Raw genomic sequence first — 20,321 nt, 5'->3', positions numbered from 1 at the left:
ATCTATCTATCTATCTATCTATCTATCTATCTATCTATCTATCTATCCTGAGATGACATGTTCACTGTTTATATTTGATTCATGTCTTGTGCCAACCAGATGTTAAACCACAGAGGTATTCCATGGAGATACAATATATAAACCATGTTCAGTTTAAAGATGATCCTGGATATATTTTAATAAAGAAGGGCTTGGGAGCATAATAGCAGATGAAGACTTTCTGGGCCTGTGATTTTCAGCATGCCATTTCTGTTAAGGACAAGTGATCATTTGGATTCTTATATTTATGTTTTGGATGTTCTCCTCAGCAGAGGTTTTTTAGCAAGAGAACACTTAATCTTGAGGACTTGAAGGAAAGAGAAGCTCCTTGAGAGCTGACCAGTACATGGAGGGCCTTGTGCACCTGGCTATGTATTTTGTGTTCAATCTGCTGGTGATGGGAGATGTCATAAAGGGGATTAAACAAGAGAGTGAATTGGTAAAGTCTTGACTTTCAGGAATCTAGCTGATGGCGTTGTTAGAAATGGATTCGTACTTCATGACAGAAACAACAGGGAGCCTGCTAAGATACTCAGGTAGCTGTGCATGCCAAGGTGATAGTAACTAGAAATATAGCACTGTCTTGAGTCTAGGGCCTTGGTTGGGAAGGATTGGAGACAAGATTGTGTGTGGTGGTCCAGTTTGAGGTTCGGAATGTAGAAGAAGGTGTCAGAGCAAGAGTACAAACTCATTTGGAGGGTGAAGGGGGATGGCAGGTTCTCTTTTGATTAAACCACAGTGAGATGTGTAAGTAGCATCCAGGGGAAGGTGCCGAATTTGGCTATTTATTTTTTAAGGAGACGCTGTTGTTGGTTTAAGAACCAATTTATTAATTGGCACATTCATCTTAATTTTCATAGCCACAGTCTAGGACAATCATTTTTTTTAATTACATTTTTAATTGAAGCTCTGAATTTTAGCAGTATCAGTTCAAATTGAGACACTTTTCTGGATAAACGCCTGCATCCCTGTGGCTTTTATGGAGTGCGTGCGAGAATGGGCTGGGTTTGCTCTGAAAGACTTTGTGGTTTAGAATCTTTGTGTTGTCCTGCCCTGTGCTTGCTGCTAGCCTGGTTTTGCTCTTTGGCCTTGTAGAAGAAGGCTTCCCAGATCGTCCAGCTCCTCCCCTGTACCCAACACTGTGCTTGTGCGGCAAACACCTGTTTCATCTGCTGGCTCTGGGACAGGACTTATGCAAGGGAAGCATCCTTAATAAAACAATCTGAAACCAAGACACTCTAAAATCCATAAATTGTTGAATGCTAACATGATGCCTCCCAGGGAAGAATTCCACACCATGATGTTTTGTTCCATGCACAGAATCCTTAATAATGTTAAAGAAATAATCCTCAGGGTTACTGCATAAGGTATGTGTGAAACACAATGGACTGTTGTGTGTAGGCTTGGATTCTACCTCTGGAATTCTCATTGTGTTTATGCAGATGTTTTATTCCATAATGCAAAAACCAGAAGCCCCAGACACTCCTGGTCCCAAGCATTTCAGGTGAAACATGGCTCAACTTGTAACTTCACATTTTTATAGCAAATCTCCTTACTGTGAGTCACACATAATGCACTGTTTATTTACATTCTATAATTCAATTCTTTTGTATACTCAGAGATGCGTAGCCATAGCTACTGTCGATGTAGAGCATATAACACCTTAGAAATCCACTTTTCCCTCTAGGATCAGTCCTTGTTCTCAACCCTGCCGTCTCTTGACCCTGACTCATCACTAATCTGTTTCTTCCTATTTGCCTAAGAACTTAACATTTTAAATTATGATAATGGACTGTTTTTGGCTTTGGCAGCCTCACCAGAAGGAGGCAGTATAGATCCTCGACAAGGAGCTGATGGAAAATATCCACATGCTGAAGCCCGCTGAAGACTTCCTGATGAACCAGCTCTGTTAGACCCAGTCTAAGAGTTTAAATCACACTAGCATGAGAGATGAGGAGGCGGGGAAGGAAGGGAAGAAAAGATGTCCGTGAAGTGCCACTTTTCTGTTACAGGATCCTAACATTAGGGAGCGTTGAATGGGAAATGTTCCCTGGGTGATTAGAGTAGCCAGGACCTTGATAATGAGAAACATATGGGGCTTCTACCTGGTTGTGCCCTTTTACCCAGCCACTTAATCATCCTGGGATACTCTGGTCCTCTAAGACACTGTACTCAAACTGGTATCATGTGAAATGTGTCTCAAACATGTATGCACACATGCACACATACATAAGTAAAAAAAAAAAATACACCCACACCCCAAATCTGCACTGGCCCTTCATATGGCATTATACAATTGTTATCTTGGATTTCCTATTCATGAATGTAACATCTTCATGACAAAATGAGATCGTGAATGAGAGGGAGATGGAGGAGCTGGTTGTGTTCTGTCGTCAACTGCAGGCTTCTTTTTATTAACTTGGGTGTTTACTTAGAAGGGTCCTATTTGATTTCTAGCTGGGTTTGCTCCTATGCAGGGACCTGGAAGCCCAGCTTTCTGCTCTGCCTTGGGGACTTAGGTAAACCTGTGTGCCTCGGTAAATATGTTCGGTTTTGTTTTAGATGATGCTGTGGCCAGACTGACTCAAGGTGATTTATTAGCACAGAGGATGTGGGCTTCGGTCCTCCAAGACAGATCCCTCTGTGCTCCTCAGTATTACTACACACCCCGCAAGCACAGCCTGAGCTGCGTTCTGCCGGGAGTGCTAGCATCCCTCGGTAGAGCGTGCCAGGCTCACTGCCACTCAGTCTCCTCATGTAAAGCAGCTCTCAGGCATGCACCGTGGCAGTGGCAGTGGCACTGTTCACTCTCTGTCCCCAGGGGAAGTCGGCTTTGTATCTTCAGCTTTAGTGTTTCACTTAATATCCTCTTGGCTCCGGAGCGCTCTCCTTCCTTGCAGCCGGCAGCGCGCTTGGCCGCCCTGCAACTTCCTTCATTTCTAGCCACGCCAGGCTGAGCAGGTCCTGGCTGTGAGCATCTGCTGGGGGCTGTCTGGGTGGCGTTCGTCAGTGTTTTTGTCAAACCAAGAAGTTGACGGAATCCCAGCCTCCTTTTCTCTAGAACCTTAACCCCCCCTCCCTGTATCTTTCAAATGCATTTCTGGAAACGAGCATGCTCAGAGAATTGGCAAATCATTGCCCAGTGACCGGGAGGAAATGATCGCTGCTCTTCATTTATAATGCAAATTCTGAGGAGTCTTCAGAAGTGTGGTAAACTTAAAATGATGGCCGTGGTGAGAACGTCTCTGCAGAAAGTTGTGGTTTTGTTACATCGTTTACAAAGGATGGCTGTTTCCTCTCCGCGTTACCAGAAGCTGTGTAAGGTAACTGATTGGAAATAGGGAGTCGGGTGTCTAACGAATCCACTGTTGCCTGGTTAGGAAATACTCCTCTTTCAGGGTCTTATGAAGGAAAGGAGAAATCCCCTTTCCTGGTAACTGATCACAAAAGCTGTTAAGAGGAATCACTACCTTAAAATTTAATTAAGCCTTGGAAACAAGTACTGTTTTAGTACATGTTTATTTTACCATTCACAACCTTGTCTTCTGAGATGGGCTGTTCGGAGAAAATATGACAAACTATTTTCGTTAAGACCTGTTACCTCTGGGGTACTTTGCAATATCTTAATATTTAGTGACACATTAATCCAATGCTAAATGCCAGCAAAATCGGAGCGCTTGAAATGATCTTTCAACAGATTGCTTAACGCATTCATCTTTTCATAGCTGATTTTTTTTCCCTATTAAGAAAAGTAATGCCCATTTTAAAAGCAAGACTAGCCCCGTCATAAACATTTCTTATATTCTTGGAGTCTCCGCATGTTGTTATTAAAGTTGAAGAACTCCATTTTCTGTGGACAGGTGGGTTAAGTAGTGTTTTAGGTTGTAACTTGTTTGACAGTTATACATTTTGAATACAGTGTCAGTCATTCTAAACACAAGCTGCCCAGTTAGCTCCTGTATTGTTTTGGATTAGTATTTGTTATTGCCCGTGGTTTTATATTATTCAGGGTTCATATTGTCTTGTTACTTTTTAAAAAATGAGATGATAGGATGTAAAGGAAAATTATAATAGAAGTCAATTTTTATATCATTACGGTAACATGCTTTCTCCCTGTAAAATTCTTAGTATGCATCTAAAGGAGGAATCTCACTGTTCTTTAAAAGACCAGCTGATCTGTAATTGGAAAACCTGCCCCTTAGGATGATGTTTTTCTGATGATATAAGATTTGATGTGTCTGATCTCCTCCACTCTGCCTATATGGCAATGGATGGGGGCTGGGAAGCTGTATTCTGTTTATTTGAATTTATCACATTGTTTTGTCTTACAGTGAAATTTAATGTATCTCCTTCTCAGAAACTTACTTTTTTAAAATATAATTTTAGGAAATAGATTGAGTGAGTGAGACATGCTTTGAAGAAATACTTAGTGTTTTTTTCATTTGTATTATTTAAAACTCGGTCCAACTTATTAATTCAGTTGTAAAAGTACACAACTAACTGTTGGATATGTTGTGATTTCATCTACTTCAAAGAATCTTTGTCTTTTAGTAACACATTGACATTTTCTACAGAAATCCGGTTTTGATATTAGAGAAGAAAAACTCGTTGACTAATGTGTATTATTTTATTTTTAACTAGCAGTATAGATATATGAATCATTAATACATGTTACTTCTTTAAAAAGCTAACAGTATACATGTATGAAGCATTAAAAAAAGCTGGGTCATTTTTCTCATCTATTTCCATGACTACTTTCACCAAAGCAGAGGAGTGTTTGAGTCATATGGCCACGGATGAGTTTAGTTCTATGCACAAAGCAAAATTCAGGTGCTGGAGAAAGCTCTTGACTAATTTCATGACAAGACCCTAAATAAACACATGTCAAGTTATTAAAGTCCTGGGAAGTTGCTCGCAACAGGCGTATTCTTTGGGAAGATTTATTGAGATTTATGATTTCCCAAAGATGCCTTAGAATTTAAATATTCAGCAAGAGTGTTACTTTCTGGAAATCTGAAGTTGTCTTATTTGCAATTGAAATTTATCTTTCATGTATTCCCTTTGCATATGTGAACTTAGCTACTGCTCAGATACTGCAGGGGGAGACACACAGTTCCAGTCCTTTCCAGTAGGTGTCAATGTAAGGCAGTGATATATGAGATCTGGGGCACTCCAGACAGGGAAGTGGCATGATGGTGATTACCATGAATAAATGAACAGGTATATTTTATTTGTCTTATTATATTTGGAAAAGGGATCCTAATTCATAGCATTTTGAATATAAGTTTTAGTTACAGAATTAAATGTCAATTGCCTTTGTCAATTAATGACATGGTATCTGTGTCTACTGAATGTGCTTAGTTGTGTGTTGATTCATCTCGGGTGCTGTTGTGCTCGGAGTTTCAGTAGCTGTGCTGTTTATACACTGTACGACACTGTATTCTCTTCTAAACAGTGAAGGTTGTGGTGACTATTTTCCCCTCCATCTCCTACATTCTCTAAATTTAGTGTTTTTTGAAAGGAAACGTTAAACCCTTCAATGTTTTGCCATAAAAATACAGAGAGAATCTATTTTAAGTACACTTAAAGACAAAAAAAAAGAAAGAGAGAGAGAGAGACAAATATTGCATCGCCCAAGGGAAAAAGACTATTTTGAGTTCATCTTGGCATTTTGAAATTGGGCGTCTGAATATTTGTACCCTTTCTCTTTCTCCTTTGCATCTTTCTTTTGCCTGTTGGATGGAGTATCTGTCCTTTGCGAAACTTCCCCTCAGAGGCACTTTATTCATTTATTTGCTTGTTTTCATACTTTGCTTGAGTGTCAGAAGATAATGTAAGTGTAAAACAAGTGGAAATTTGTGCAGTGTTCTCATTTTGTGTTTTTTATTTTTCTCTGTCTGTTTCAAAGAGGGGAAGTGATAGGAATGGGGGGAACTTGAGAAAACCATAGCACTGAATTCCCTGCTCCCTCCCTCTCCAACCCAGTTTTACATGCAGTTGCATTTTTTTTTTTTTTTTTTTTTACCTCTAAAACATTTCTTTCTGGTTATACAACCCCTAAAATGTGGGAAGGAAACTGAAACATAACGGCCGCCGACTGGAGATATAATTAGCAGCATTGAAAATTGCTCCTGATGACCTAAAGCCACCCCACACTGGATGCTAATTTTTCCTGATTTGGCTTAGATCATAGCTTCTTTAAAGTATTAATGGCTCCAAAGTTTCATTTTTCCTCTGTTAGAACTCAGAGGAAGCAAAAGCTGGATGTAAGTGACTTTTAAGACTGATACTGACTTTGTTTTCATTTTGCTATTATTATCATTAAATCCTTGGATGGAAAGCTGATTGAGGTTATGTTGAGTCAGAAAGGAATTTTACAAGCCTTTTACCCCCTTAGTGCCACTTTTAATGGTATATTTAATAATTGACATGGTAAAAAGTAGATTCTTATAAAATAGATTAGCATATGAGTCATTATAGAACATTGAAAAAATAATTAGTATTATAAATTGAGCTCTTCATGACTTAAGCATTTAAATTTTTTTGATTTAGTTTTATAAGTTTCATGCTGTCAGCATATGTATGCAAACCAATTTAGCTAAAATAATTTTGTCCCTAAACATTTTTGTCATGTGTCCTATCAGTTAAAATATTTTAAGCATCCAGCTGTATATTATTAATTCAAAATTGTGCACATATGCCATGGTAAGAATCATAGAGTGTTGATTTGTTCTTGTGTTCAATATTGTCTTCTTACCACCCACACTGATTGCCGCCTCCTTTCTATGTGTTATCCACCCACCATTTGGTGTCTGGGCGTTTACTAGTAGGGTAAAATGATGACTTGGAAAATCAGGGTTGATGTGTGATGTTTAAGCAATATTAGTTTCTTCTTCCCCCACTTCTGTATATGTTCATGTGTGTGAACCACGCAGACCCTTGTGGGTTCTTGTGCAAAGGGTAACTGTGTAAGTCCAAAGACATCTCAATCTCACAGTTTTTGAAATGACCTTTAAGTTCACATGCTGTCTGTCATCTGTACGGCAGTGTGAGGTTCGTTTAAGGTTGAGTGTGTGTGTTTTTTAAAAACATGCCAAATGCGGTGGTACGTTTAAAAATAAGCTTTACAGGTTTTACTCTCGAACATTCTTCCACCCACTTTTCAGGTGGGATGTATTACTCTCTTTGGATAACTAAATACTGAAGTCCTTCTGGGCACTGAAGGTAGACTTGAGCACCACCTGAATGTTAAGAGAGAAGTATTTAAAGACCAACTATCAGGCCCCCCCGTTTTCTCTCAGTGACCAAACCATACACCTATTTCTTGAGCCACAGAAAATGGATGCCCTAACCTGGGTCCTCTTGATCATTAAGAAGAAATGTCCCTTCTTGGTTTCATGAGAAGCCAATGTGTTGGATAGTTCAGAAGACGTATGAAGGTTGAGATGCCATGGAGGAAAATGGCCTGTGCAGAAGGATTCACTTTCATTCTCCCTTTGTGCTGACATTCTTTGCTGAGTCCCATCAGAGTTGTATGAACTCTCAGGGGGAGTACTTCCTTAACTCTGTCTTCTGCGGTCCCTCCTAAGGTAGAGATTACTGATGAGGCTCAAAACAAAGGACCTTTATTGCTGCCTGTTTGTAATACAGCTTCCCAAAGGAGCAGCAACTTACATGGTCCCTATCCTTTCTTTTTACCATAATTCCTCAAGTCAATGTGGACATCAAAATTATTTTTTAATTATCTAATTAAGCACTAACATGTTGTTAATCAGAAAACTCATGTTACCAACGACTTCGCTTACGATCTAATATAATGCTTTTATATGATTAGAAAATAACAGCACTCACAAAATTACACATTAAATGGTTCTTTAAGAACCGAAATGTTATTTGGAACTTCAGATGAGTGATGCTTTTACAATCAGGAGTAAACACCAAGTCCTTCTGCGAAGAGAGCTGGCGTGGTACTTTGGATATGGGAAAGATTTTCCAAATGTTATTTCATCATTGTGACTAAAAGATTGATGACTGTGTTTTCTTTGGGGTGTAATTTATTAAGTATCAAATGGAAATTTCCAGCCTGGATGTATGGATTTGAGAGCTGCAGACATTAACTGTTTCCTTTTACCTCTTGGCTGAGCCCTGCTGCTATCTCGCAGCGTGGCTGGTTGTTTATATTTAGCTCTCGAAATTAAGCAATTAGCAGAGCTCTCTCCACAGAGATATAAGAATATAGAAAATGTCATGCCACGGTAGCTTTCTCACTTGCACAGAGTTTATTCATTCTTGGGCAAGGTAAATGAGTCCAGATAATTGAAATTGGAAAGGATGTGAAGTGTGGCAGAGGGTTGCTTTTCATTTTTCTCTTTCTAGTTTGTTCAGTTCTGTGGAGTTCTAGAAGATTGATTTGTAACAAAACTCACTTACAGAAGCAGGCTATGCTTTTTGATGCTTAATAAATAATTGGCTGATGTGACAGCATGGCGTGATAAAGCCTGGACAAAAGTCTGGTAGAATGTAAGGTGAATCAGTAGTCAGGTCAGGCCCCGTGATACAGGTCCTGTAATCTCAGCTAACTGGGAAGCCGAGGCTGGAGGACTGCAAGTTCAAGGCTTGTATGGGGTAGAAAGTGAGTTGAAGGTCAGGTTGTGTGACTTTGTGAGACTCCGTCTCTCAATGCAGTGTTAAAACAGGAAGGCTGTGTGTATCGCTCAAGTAGAACCTTTGCTTAGTGTATATAAGACCCTAGGATCAATCCCCGGGAGTTGTTGGGAGATGCTGGTTTTCACAGTGGGCACCTCCTCCTCCACTGCTCCTCCTCCTCCTCCACTGCTCCTCCTCCTCCACTGCTCCTCATCCTCCACTGCTCCTCCTCTTCCACTGCCCCTCCTCCACTGCTCCTCCTCCAGCTCCTCCTCCTCCCTCTTCTCCTAATGCATGCTTGTGCCTGTTTATTGTAGAGCCTGGTAGACAACCTTGGGTACCATCCTCAGATGTTGCCTTCTCTTTTGGATCTTCTTTGGCCTGGACCTCACCAATCTGTCTAGACTGGCTGGCCAGTGAGCTCCAGGGATGGACTCTCTGGTTTTGCCTTCCCCAGCACTAGGACTACAAAGACAGCACACACACACACACACACACACACACACACACACACACACACACACACACCCCACATACCAACCAGACATTTGTATGCGGTTTCTGAGATTCAGTCTGGAGTCAAACACTTGGTCCAGTGAGCCACCCTCTCAGCCCATATTTATGGTGTCTGTATTTTTCCTATTGTAAGAGGATTAGGAAAAGAACTGTGGACAGAAAAACAAAACAAACAGCATCAGCAAAGCAACACCCCCAGACCACATGAGAAAATGTCTAATAAAACACTAATAAGATGCTTAATTTATAGTATTTTAAAGGTTCCATATGTTTTCTAAGACAGCATTAATATATCTTTATATATTATCTATCTATCTATCTATCTATCTATCTATCTATCTATCTAGGAAAGAAAACTGTCGTCAGTTCCATTTAACAACAGGGGAAAAAAGCTCGTGTAACTTCATGGTAAAGAAACAGGGCAGGAGAAGCCTGTCCAGTATGTGACCCAACTGATACTGTTGACGAGTTTTCTGATTCCAGATTCAGTGTCTCTCTGCATTTCATTTCAGGTAGTTACTGCAGTTATCCTGAGCTAGAAGGAATGGCACAGTTTAAAAGTAAAGACAGAGAAGTTAGCTTAACCCTTCTAGTTATTATTGCCTTGTCTTTTCACGGAACGAGGGAGGAAACACACCTCCCAGCAATGTTTTTCTGCTGACAGCTTGGGGGATGCCTTGGTGCTTGTTTTCATGTAGAAGTTAAAAGAGAATGAACTACATTATTTTTGAAACTATTTTAGCATCTAATTTTGGCTATATGAGACCAAAGAACTTTTTTGTTTCTAGTTTCTATATGCTTTTGTCTAATGGATTCATTTCTCAGCTTTGTACAAAGGATGGATTGGCTCATTTTAATGCAAATTGATATAGTTGGTTCTGGTTTTTGATTCATAATTTAGTTTGGTTTGAGTCGCAATACCACAAGTATTGAATTATGTATTCACCGAGCCCAATTCTCCATACCCAAATGTAGTTTTTTATCATCATATTTAAGGCACATAATAGCTCCTTTAAAAGATAAATGGAAAGAAGTCAGCTGTGGTGCACCTTTTTTAGTGAGGCATTTCCTCTATTGGAAAGTCATGTACTCAGTGATTCTCATGTACCAAATACACATGCTCAATGTAAAGTGAAGTGACGAATTGGCTCTGTAAATCCCAGAAATCCATATCAGTTGTTCTTAGGAAATTTTAAATATTCTCTTTTCAAATTATTATTTTTTTTAATTTAATTCAATTTTATTATTTTTATTTTATTATTTTAAAGTATGTGTCATCCATATGCATCTGCCTGTGGTGATGTGCCCGTGAGTGTAGGTGCCCTTAGAAGCCAGAGGTTTGGATCCCCTTAGAGCTAGAGCTGCCGGCAGTTGTGAGCTGCTTAACATGGGTTCTAGGAATCAAACTGTCCTGAAAGAGCATTAGGTAATCTTAACCACTGAGCTAACTCTCCACCCTGTTTGTTTTTTTGAGGCCTTCTTGGGATACATAGCCCAACATGACCTCAAGCTCAGCATCTCCCTGCCTTGGCTTCTAGAGCACTAGGATTATAGTCCTACAGTACCACAGCTTGTTCTTGTAATAATGAATAGTAGTCACTATATATACTTTGGAAGAATCAGTTCGTCAAAGTGTTCATACTAGTCTAGAATAAGACTGCGCATTCACATAATTCTGGCCTGGTCATTTACTGCTTTACATTACCCTGATTAAGCCATTGACCGGATCTGCATCTCAGTTCTCTTTTCAGAAAATGAGAGTAAAATTCATCTCTTTGATTATCACTGAGGTCTTGAATCCTTACACTGGCTAGGTATTCATGGATCAAGGGAGATGACCCAGGGAGTATGTCCACAACCACATGTGTCTGTGTGTGGTGGTGGTGTTGTCCTGGTTGTTTCTAACACTAAGAGAACCCCCAATCCCTAGTAAGGAAGTCCACATCATAATGGTGTAGGGAATGTCCCTAAAAGAGTCATGCCTTGTGGACTCTGACTTTCTGAGATGAAGTGTGGGCATCCTAGGCAAGGCTACTGTAGGGGGAAGTTTCTTGGTCCCTCTTAGCCCCAAGGTCCAGACGAATCTCTCCCACCTGAGTTCTCACAGCTCCTTATAAAATAATCACTCAGAGGCTTATATTAATTACAATCCGTATGGCCTATGGCTCAGGCTTCTTGCTAGCTAGTTCTTTCATCTTAAATTAACCCATTTTTATTAATCTATGTGTTGCCAAATGGCCGTGTTGTTTCCGGTCTGCTGGCATCTTGTTGTTCCTTGAGGGGCGGGCTCCAGTCTCTTCCCTACTCCACCCTTCTTCCTCTGGTTCTCTGCTTGGATTTCCTACCTGCCTCTAAGCTGCCTTGCCATCGGCCAGATTAGCTTATTTATTAGCCAATGAGAGCAACATATATTCACAGCACACAGAAAGACATCCCACAGCAGGCTGCCATATACCAGTGTTCTGGAGTGTGGGCATCCTGGGCAAGTCTACCATACACCAGTGTTCTGGAGTGTGAGCATCCTAGGCAAGGCTACCACACATGAGTATTCTATAGTGTGGACATCCTAGGCAGGGATACCATATACCAGTATTCTGGAGTGTGAGCATCCTGGGCAAGGCTACCATACACCAGTATTCTATAGTGTGGACATCCTAGGCAAGGCTACCACACACCAGTATTCTATAGTGTGGACATCCTAGGCAGGGCTACCATATACCAGTGTTCTGGAGTGTGAGCATCCTAGGCAAGGCTACCATACACCAGTGTTCTGGAGTCTGGGAATTCTAGTCAAGGCTAATATATACCAGTGTTCTGGAGTCTGGGCCATCTTAGGCAAGGTTACCCTACACCCCTGTATAGAGAAGGAGGAAAGAGTGTTTGGGGGGGGGGTGTTTTCTGTTTACAGCTCTGTTTGGGAAAGTCCAGGCCATTCCTTCATTTACCAATGGGCTTCAGGTGAGAGTCTTGTAGGTATGCATTCCCCTGTTTTGAGGGCCCCTCTGGATTTCCAGTCTTCATGGTGCCTGTAATCTTTGAAGCCCACAGTGTAACTATATGATACTGATTTAGACTATTAAGAAGCTCTGTTTTATTTTAACCAAATACAGGAAAGAAATCTCTTGCCCTGTTATCATTATAGAACATAGCATGTTTACTTAGGGGAGAATAGAAATAACAATTTTCAAAATACATTTCTCAGTATTTTTAAGAACAAACACATTTTGATATCATGAGTTTTGACTAAACACTTGGGTTTAATTTTCTTGGCAAAAGTCTATCATTAATGTTAGCCTGCCTTTTTAATTAATTGGTTAATTAGTTAATTAATTTTGAGGCAGAATCTCATCTCAGATAGCCTAGGCATGCCCAGAGCTCAGGCTGACCTGGAACTCACTGTGTAGCCTAGGCTGGCCAGGGACTCACTTCTTAGCCTGGGCTGGCATCATTCCTGGAATAATCTTGCCAGCTTTGCCTCCAAAGAGCTGGCTTTACAGGCATGTGCCACCATGTCTGGCTTGTTATTGGTAGGGTTTTGGCAAATGCTCTTGTTAACTGTTTAATGTATTTTATAAGATGAGAAATTCTATTTATAAAAGGGTAAACTTTACAGAAGTTAAAGGAAGAGAAGAAAGGAACCTATGAGAACATTTTCTGTATGTATTTTGGTTCAGAATCTATAAGGATCATGCTGCCTGTGCTCCTGTCCAGTGCAAGCTGAAGGGACAGGCATCTCCAAGACTTGGTTTGATATGTAAGCAAGGCAGGTATAGTTGTTTTTGCTAGTGAACTTCCTCCTTGTATTTACAGCTTTCCTCTTAGTCTTTATATGTTATGAATGCCTTCTCCTGTGTGTCAATAAATATTTCTTACATTGTGATTTTAAATGGCATAAATAAAATTCTATTGAATGGCTTCAGTTTGCCATAATTTACCCAAGCCCTCAAATGTGGTGTGATGCATGTTGGTTGCCAGCATTCTCATAATAAATTACTTTCTGGTGAACATGCTCCTGAGTCACTGAATTTATCCTGATTATTTTCAGAATACCTTTGCAGAATATAACAACTGTACTAAAAGTGAAAAACCTTTAAAGGCTCTTATATATCAAGTCAAATTTCCATCTTGTAAGGTGGTACTTGTTTATATGCTGTGGTGGTTTGAAGGAAAATGGCCCCCAAAGGGGGTGTGGCCTTGTTGGAGGAAGTGTGTCAGTGTGTGTGTGTGTGGGGGGCGGGCTTTGAGGTTCTCTTTTGCTCACGCTTTCCTCAGTGTGACACACAGTCTACTTCCTGTTGCCTGCAAGATACAGGACCCTCAGCTCCTTCTCCAGCACCATGTCTGCCTGCACGCTGCCATGTCCTACCATGATGATAATGGACTAAAGCTCTGAGCTGTAAGCCACCACCCCAGTTAAATGTTTTCTTTTGTAAGAGTTGCCGTGGTTATGGCGTCTCTTCACAGCAGTAGGAACCCTAACTAAGACACATGATCACTCCCAACCAGAATGCTGAATTTTTAACATGGTCATAGACATTAATAAGTATCAATTAAAAATGTTTTTAAAGTTGTTAAATCAGCCCCCATCCCCATTTGTCTAGATACAGGACCAAATATAGGCCTAGAATGGAATTCTAAGAACCCAAACACTACAGGGCCTAAATGGGATGTGATGGAGAGAGTGTGATAAACCTAAAGACAACAAATTCTGACTGGAATGACAGAAGCATTTAGAGAAAAGGAAACACCTAATATGGATCTTTAGGAACAGGTAGAATTTTAGTGAAGCAGAGGATTCTGGGAATAGGTAATGGAACAAGCAATTACATAGAGCATAGAAATATGTTGATTGCATCCAAGGGAATTGACACATATTTTCACCAGAGTTCATTCATTAAAATATTTATTATAATAATATTAAACTGTCTTTTGATTTCCAGCTGTGTGCTTGACTCCCCAAAGCCACTGAAATTTAATCCATTTTGAAAGTGCTTGTGAATATTAGAGATACTCAAGCATGAGTAACATTTCTGAAAAGGAATTATTAGGTTTTGGGGTGTGTGTGTGTGTGTGTGTGTGTGTGTGTGTGTGTGTGTGTGTGTGTGTATGTGTGTGTGTGTGTGTGTGTGTGTGTGTGTCTGTCTCTGTGTGTGTATTTGTTCATGTGAACTTATATGTTTAGGTACGTGTACATAGGTGTGCTTGTATGTGTGTAGTTAAAGGCTGATATCAGATTTCTTTTATTTCTTATCATCTTTTTAAAATGATCTTTTTATATGAGGAAAGTTTGTTCTTTTACAACTTCCTGCATTTATACACTGTATTCTGCTCACCTCACTTTCTTCCCTCTATTCTTACAAACCCAGCCCCTACCTACAAATATTTCCCCCATGGACTAGTTTGGTTTTTGTTTAATAGCCATACTGTTTAACCAAGGTCATCAGTGTGACTCTGAGTTTGGGACTAACCATGAGAACCTATTGGGCTCACCAGTGAGTATAGCACTGGGTAGTCTGTTTGTCCCTCTCAAAGACACTCTTGGTTGCTAATAGATCAGTGGTAAGTGATGGGGCTCCATCAGTCCCTTCTCCCTCCACAGCTGACTGTGAGGAGGACCTGACTTCTGTGCACAGTCAACCTTATTTTTTGAGACAAGATCTCTCACTGAACCTAGACCTCACCCATTTGGCAAGATTTGCTGTCCAGAGAGCCTCAGGGATGCCCCTGTCTCTGCTTCCCTACCACTAGGATTATAGGCACGTGCCACCATGCCTGACCTTTTTTTTTTTTTTTTTTTTGCATGAGTGTTGGGAAGCCCCATCAAATGCTCAGACTTGCACAGTGAAAAGTTTATCCATCTCTCCAGCCAGAAAAAAGAATTCTGAAAACAAAATTGCTTAATGTCTGTATATTTAAAACAAGGACATAGTTCTTTACAATGTCTTCTTTCTAGCAAACAGCCTTCCTCTGGATGTAAGCCACCCTGGTATAGGAGTGACAAAATGCTGTAAGGCAATTGATGAGGAAATGTCATGGTATTTCAAGCAAATTTCGTTTTTAAGGATTCACAGTGAATGTGTCTATTATTAACTTAAATTCTAGGCTTATAGCACTTTAGGATTTACAGAATGGTTGAAGTTATTTAAAGTTGTGTATCTGAAAAAGCAGTGTTTTAGTATGCACATAGAATTCCAACTACTGTGAATATGGGGTTTAAAGGTTCCCAAGGTTGAGCAGCCAATGATTATTTATAATACATCCACATAAGTATAAAATGCATAAATTATATAATATAATATAAAATCACATTCTATTGTGTGGTTTTATAATTATATAATTCATATATTATATAACTATATGTATATAATTATACACACATATCTATAATGTGTGTGTATACACATGTACATTTGTATGGTGATCTATCTATCTCACTTTTCCTAGCACTACATTTATCTGTCCGTCTGTTTCACTTTTTCTGTTACAAGCTTCTTAATATAGGGGCCATATCTTATTGCAAGTGTCTTTTACACCGAGGAAGAATATATAAATACTGAATAACTAACCCAATATTCAGAATGTTAATGTAATAAAGCAGAAATGCAATGTATATTGACTCCAGTTTTATTTTAAAAAATACTTTTATGGACATGCTGGAGAAATGGCTTAGTCATTAATCGTACTTTCTACTCCTACAGTGAACCAGGGTTCAGTTCCAAGCTCACAACTGTCTGTAACTCCAGTTCTAGGGGTCTGACATCCTTTTCTGGACTCACCCAGCACAAGGCATGCATGTGGTGCACATACACACATGCAGTCAAACATTCTTATATATAAAATAAAAAAAAATAGGTCTTAGGGAAAAATCACTATTGAAATAATGTTGACATTCATTACAATTCGCTGTATTCAGTTAAAAAGTAATGCTTATTTTCATGGTTCTGCAATCATTACCATGATCTTGTTTGTGAATATTTTTATCACCTTCTAAAAAGATGCCCTCTTCAATGTCCTGTGTCCTGTCAGCTTGAGGCAGCCACCAGCTTTCTTAGCCTGTCTCTCATTAATATTATTTTTTTGAATGTATGTGTGTGTGTGTGTGTGTGTCTGTGTCTGTGAGACTATGCACACAGAGGCCAAAAGATGGCACAGGTCCACCTTAGGGTTATAGGTGGTTGTAACAGTGGATTTGGGTGCTGAGAACCAAACTCTTGTCCTCCGAAAGAGCAGCAAATATTCTTAACCACTGAATCATCTCTCCACCCCAGCGTCCCCACCCCCACCTTTCTTTTAGTATCTGATCAGGGTTCAGAGTTTGTTAACAGTGTGTCCAGTCGAAGTCATGAAAAAGCCCTCCTAATTTTCTTACTACCTTAGCTTAGAGAATTCAATTCTTTCCTTTTTGTTTCTGAGACAGGGTCTCACTATTTAGTACCAACTGGCCTGTAACTCACTATGTAGACCAGACTGGCCTCGAACTCACAGAAATCTGCCTGCCTCTGCTTCCCAATGACAATTCAGCTCTTTGGAGTTTAATTATTAATAAGAAATAAAATAGCTAAAGTTCAATCTTTATACACTTTATAGAGCTATATATATATAATTTACTTTTCATATCAATTATGTGAAGTTCGGTAAACGTAAGTATAATGGGGAAAGTGCTGAATTTATAATCAGAAGGCCTAAGTGATGCAACCCCAATTGCTGCTTGAACTTATGCAAGGCACACATGACCTATGAACCCTCAGTTTCATCATTGAAACATCCCATAACTTCAGGAAGATCTCACTGGGCCGGTCTTTATGAATTTGCCCTGAAGAGATGAAGTATGATTGGACTATTACATTTTCTGTGATTTTTTTTTCCCTGCAGACAATAACACTGATAATGTTTATGTGCGTGTGGTTTTACCACATTTCACTGCTGGGATATGTAGGGAAATAGTGAAAGGACACACAATTCAAAGCATCTGTGTCCATCATAGCTCACTCAGCTTAATAAGCACTCCAGGTCTTTGTGTAGTGCATGGCCAGTTAGTTTTGTTCTTTCTCAAGGTTACTTCCAGTCTCCACATTAGGATACATTTTCTGCCAGTAAAACCATACTGGTATTTCCAAGCACCTCAGTCACCAACTATGACTTCCCGTGTAGGAACATGTCTTCAGAGCAGTGGCTAATGGCCTCTGAGGTGACATGCTTTGAAATCTTCATTCAACAGAAAATGAATTGTGATTTCTTTTTTCTCTTCCTCCTTCTCTTTTCCATTTCTCTTTTCTTTGAGACAAGGTCACACTGTGTCATGTAGATCAGGCTGGCCTTGAACTCATAGGGATCTGAGTATTGGGATTGAAGGCAAGTGTGACCAAGCCTGGCCAGTTGTGGTTTCTTATATCTATGCATCAGTTATCTCAGATGCTCATGAGCACTACAGAAGGCTTGAAGAAGACTTTCCGTGAGTTTTAATAATAATTAAGCATTCTGGTCCTTCTGATTTTTTTCTGTAACTTCTGTGTTGAGAGCGAGGTTTTGATACGTGATGAATAACTTGAATGAATGGCCATGGTAACAGAGTCTTGCTTTGCGTTATTCTTGAAGCCAAACTCTCATTCCTTCCTTGTGTGTAGTGTCACTGTAGAAAATCCTGATGTGGCGTGGAGTGGAGGTAAAGTAAGGGAAACGTGGCCTCTTTTTCCAAGTAATTGCTTCTAATGGAAGCTCAATGACCTATTATGCCTATCCCAAAGGGTGCAGAGCTTAATAGGAAGCTGGTGAAGGGTTTGAGAAATTACATAATAGGAACCAAAATTTCAGGAAATCGCACGTGTGGTTGAGAATCAATACTTCATTAGGCAATTTAATGATTCAGTGGTTTACTGGTGCCAAATGTCATCCTTACTTTAAGAGCTGTAAGAACTTCTAGGTGAATGTTCTCAGGAGTGTGGGCTAATTAAAGGAGAAGACTGTGCTCTTGGCTTATGTCTTGTATGTAGGTATTTATCTATTTAAATTCTACGTGTTTATTATAAAGAGCGAGAAGAGTATAATTTTCTTACAGCATTGAAATGATTAAAATTTAATAACTAGAGGTGACTTTGATATTTTCAAATTTATCTTCCACTTTGTTGTGTCTGCTCTGTTTTTGCTTTTGAGATAGTTGCCTTCAAATCTTCCTGGTTCAGCCTCCCCAGTGCTTAGATTAGAGATGTATGCCACCACACTTGGCCTTCGCTTCCTCATTTCTTTGAAAGACCAGGAGCCAGGGGCATCAAAAGATTAAGTGATCTGTCTTAACTTGCATTAATACCATCAGTGGCCATCTGCTCTGATGAGGATGTAGTCTGGTTTGGGGTTTTATTATATATTATATTACATCAGAAGGAGATTTTTATAGGTCTCTGAGATGAACTGTTGACATCAAATGAAAGCTGACCAAGAAGCTGACTGAAATGATTTGCTAGATGGTTCTTAACATAGCTTTTAGATAAAACACAGGTGATAACAATTTAACTGTTACCAAATCAAGATGCTATTTGATGAGTGTTTATTTTACTAGGCTTTCAACTACTTTGTATGCTTGAATGTTTTTATGATAAAATGTTGGAAAAGTAACAGAAACCCAACTATAAGTGAAGATGATCAGTTTACATATAAAGTACAGTCTTTACTGTTGAGTGGCACACAAGGACCTCAGTGGACCTCTGTAATACATTTCAAATTAAGATAGTGATACATGATGAGTGCTTGAAAATTTCTCCATTTACCTGGTGATAAACATTTACAGAACAGATCCGTAACTTTCATTCTTTGAACTCAAATTCAAACTATAAAACTTTAAATAGTAAGTTTCCAGAGCATGAGATGTGATTTACCATGGGTTACAAATTCTTGTAGAGATTATAAAGAAAATAATCTTATTTCTTTAGCATTCAGTCTTTAGAACTCAATATTGTGGAAAAGTTTGGTTTGATTCCTATTTAACATGGTTTCCTAGTCCTTTTTGGAACTGATGACATTTGTTTGAGGCTGGCATAAGAGTGTGCACCCTTTTCCTTGCACATATTGACCCATCGATTTTAGGGTTTTTCATATATGAAGATTCAATTCTCAAACTTTGGGGCAATCCTCATCTTTATGAAAGATACGTCAGCTTTGTCAAAGAATAACCTATTCAGGTTAAATGGCTGTAAAGGCCATTTGTATTTGCATTGTTTATTTTTGCTTTTATCATTTATCTGACATTATTTAAGCCAGCTATTTTATAATTTGACTTAATCATCTCTTGAGTGGTTCTTTCAGAACATATACTGGTTTATTTTGGGAGGTATGTGTGTATATATGTGCTGTATGTGGATATGCATGTATGTATTTGGGTGTACTTGCCTTTCCATGTAGAGTTCAGTATTTCACTCTGGGCTATCTTTCTCAATCAAGCAAAAATTTATTATTATTACTATTATTATTAATTGGTTTTTAGACAAACAATGCTGCTGGACCAGGAGCTCACTGATTCAGCTAAATTGACTTGTTAGCAAGCCCATGGGATAGTCTTTCCTCTACCAGCTAGCTCTGGAGTTATAGACACGTGACACTGAACGCAGCTTTTATAAGGGAGTTGGGGATCTGAACTCATGTCTTCATGTCTTTGCAGTAGGAATTTACCCACTGCATCATCTCCCAAGCCTCATCTTCCTTCATCTTTGAGTTAGTCTCTTAGCTCTGTGGCCCAGGCTGGTCTGAAACGCAGGTTGGTTTTGGTCTCCGAGCAATCTTTCTGCCTCAGTCTCCAGAGTTGTGGCTTTTATGACTTTCAAATCATTTTAATTTATGTCTTATTATTTCTAGCACTTTCCGCTTAGCTGTATAAAATGGCATTATTATATAATACGTCAAACATTAAGTTCTCCCGTTGTTACTTACTAGAAATGGTATAGAATTTTCACTGATTTCCAAAACTGAATTGGGATGTCATAATGTAGCCTAGAAATAACTGAGACGTTGGAGGATTTTAAAATGTATTTATTTGTTTCTAACATCTAGTTTGCATCTTGATTAATTGCTCTTGATTAACCTCCCCGCTCCTTAAATTAAATCAAAATTAGCAAATATTTATTGCAGCCTAC

The 20,321-nt window shown here is 39.3% G+C and overlaps 1 protein-coding gene across 8 annotated transcripts in view; it reads left to right on the top strand.

The window, feature by feature from the left end:
- The window catches only part of Utrn (utrophin), a 497,313-nt gene that overhangs the window by 264,798 nt on the left and 212,194 nt on the right, over positions 1–20,321 (top strand). Inside the window, exon 1 of one of the 8 annotated variants that reach the window (XM_052751048.1) lies at positions 2,760–3,362. The exons of 6 other annotated variants lie outside the window; for them this stretch is intronic. In XM_052751048.1, coding sequence (XP_052607008.1) covers positions 3,219–3,362 — 144 coding nt within the window. In that variant the 5' untranslated portion in view covers positions 2,760–3,218. Of the gene's footprint in view, positions 1–2,759; positions 3,363–5,160; positions 5,260–20,321 lie in introns of those variants that run through there. One more of the 8 variants, XM_052751050.1, reaches the window with a different exon arrangement.

Source organism: Peromyscus californicus, unplaced genomic scaffold (genome assembly GCF_007827085.1).
Source record: "Peromyscus californicus insignis strain IS unplaced genomic scaffold, ASM782708v3 Scaffold_22__1_contigs__length_63687245, whole genome shotgun sequence".
In the NCBI taxonomy this organism is placed as follows: Eukaryota; Metazoa; Chordata; class Mammalia; order Rodentia; family Cricetidae; genus Peromyscus; species Peromyscus californicus.
The sequence above is the reverse complement of the archived record's forward strand: the minus strand, read 5'-3'. Positions and strand labels throughout refer to the sequence as shown.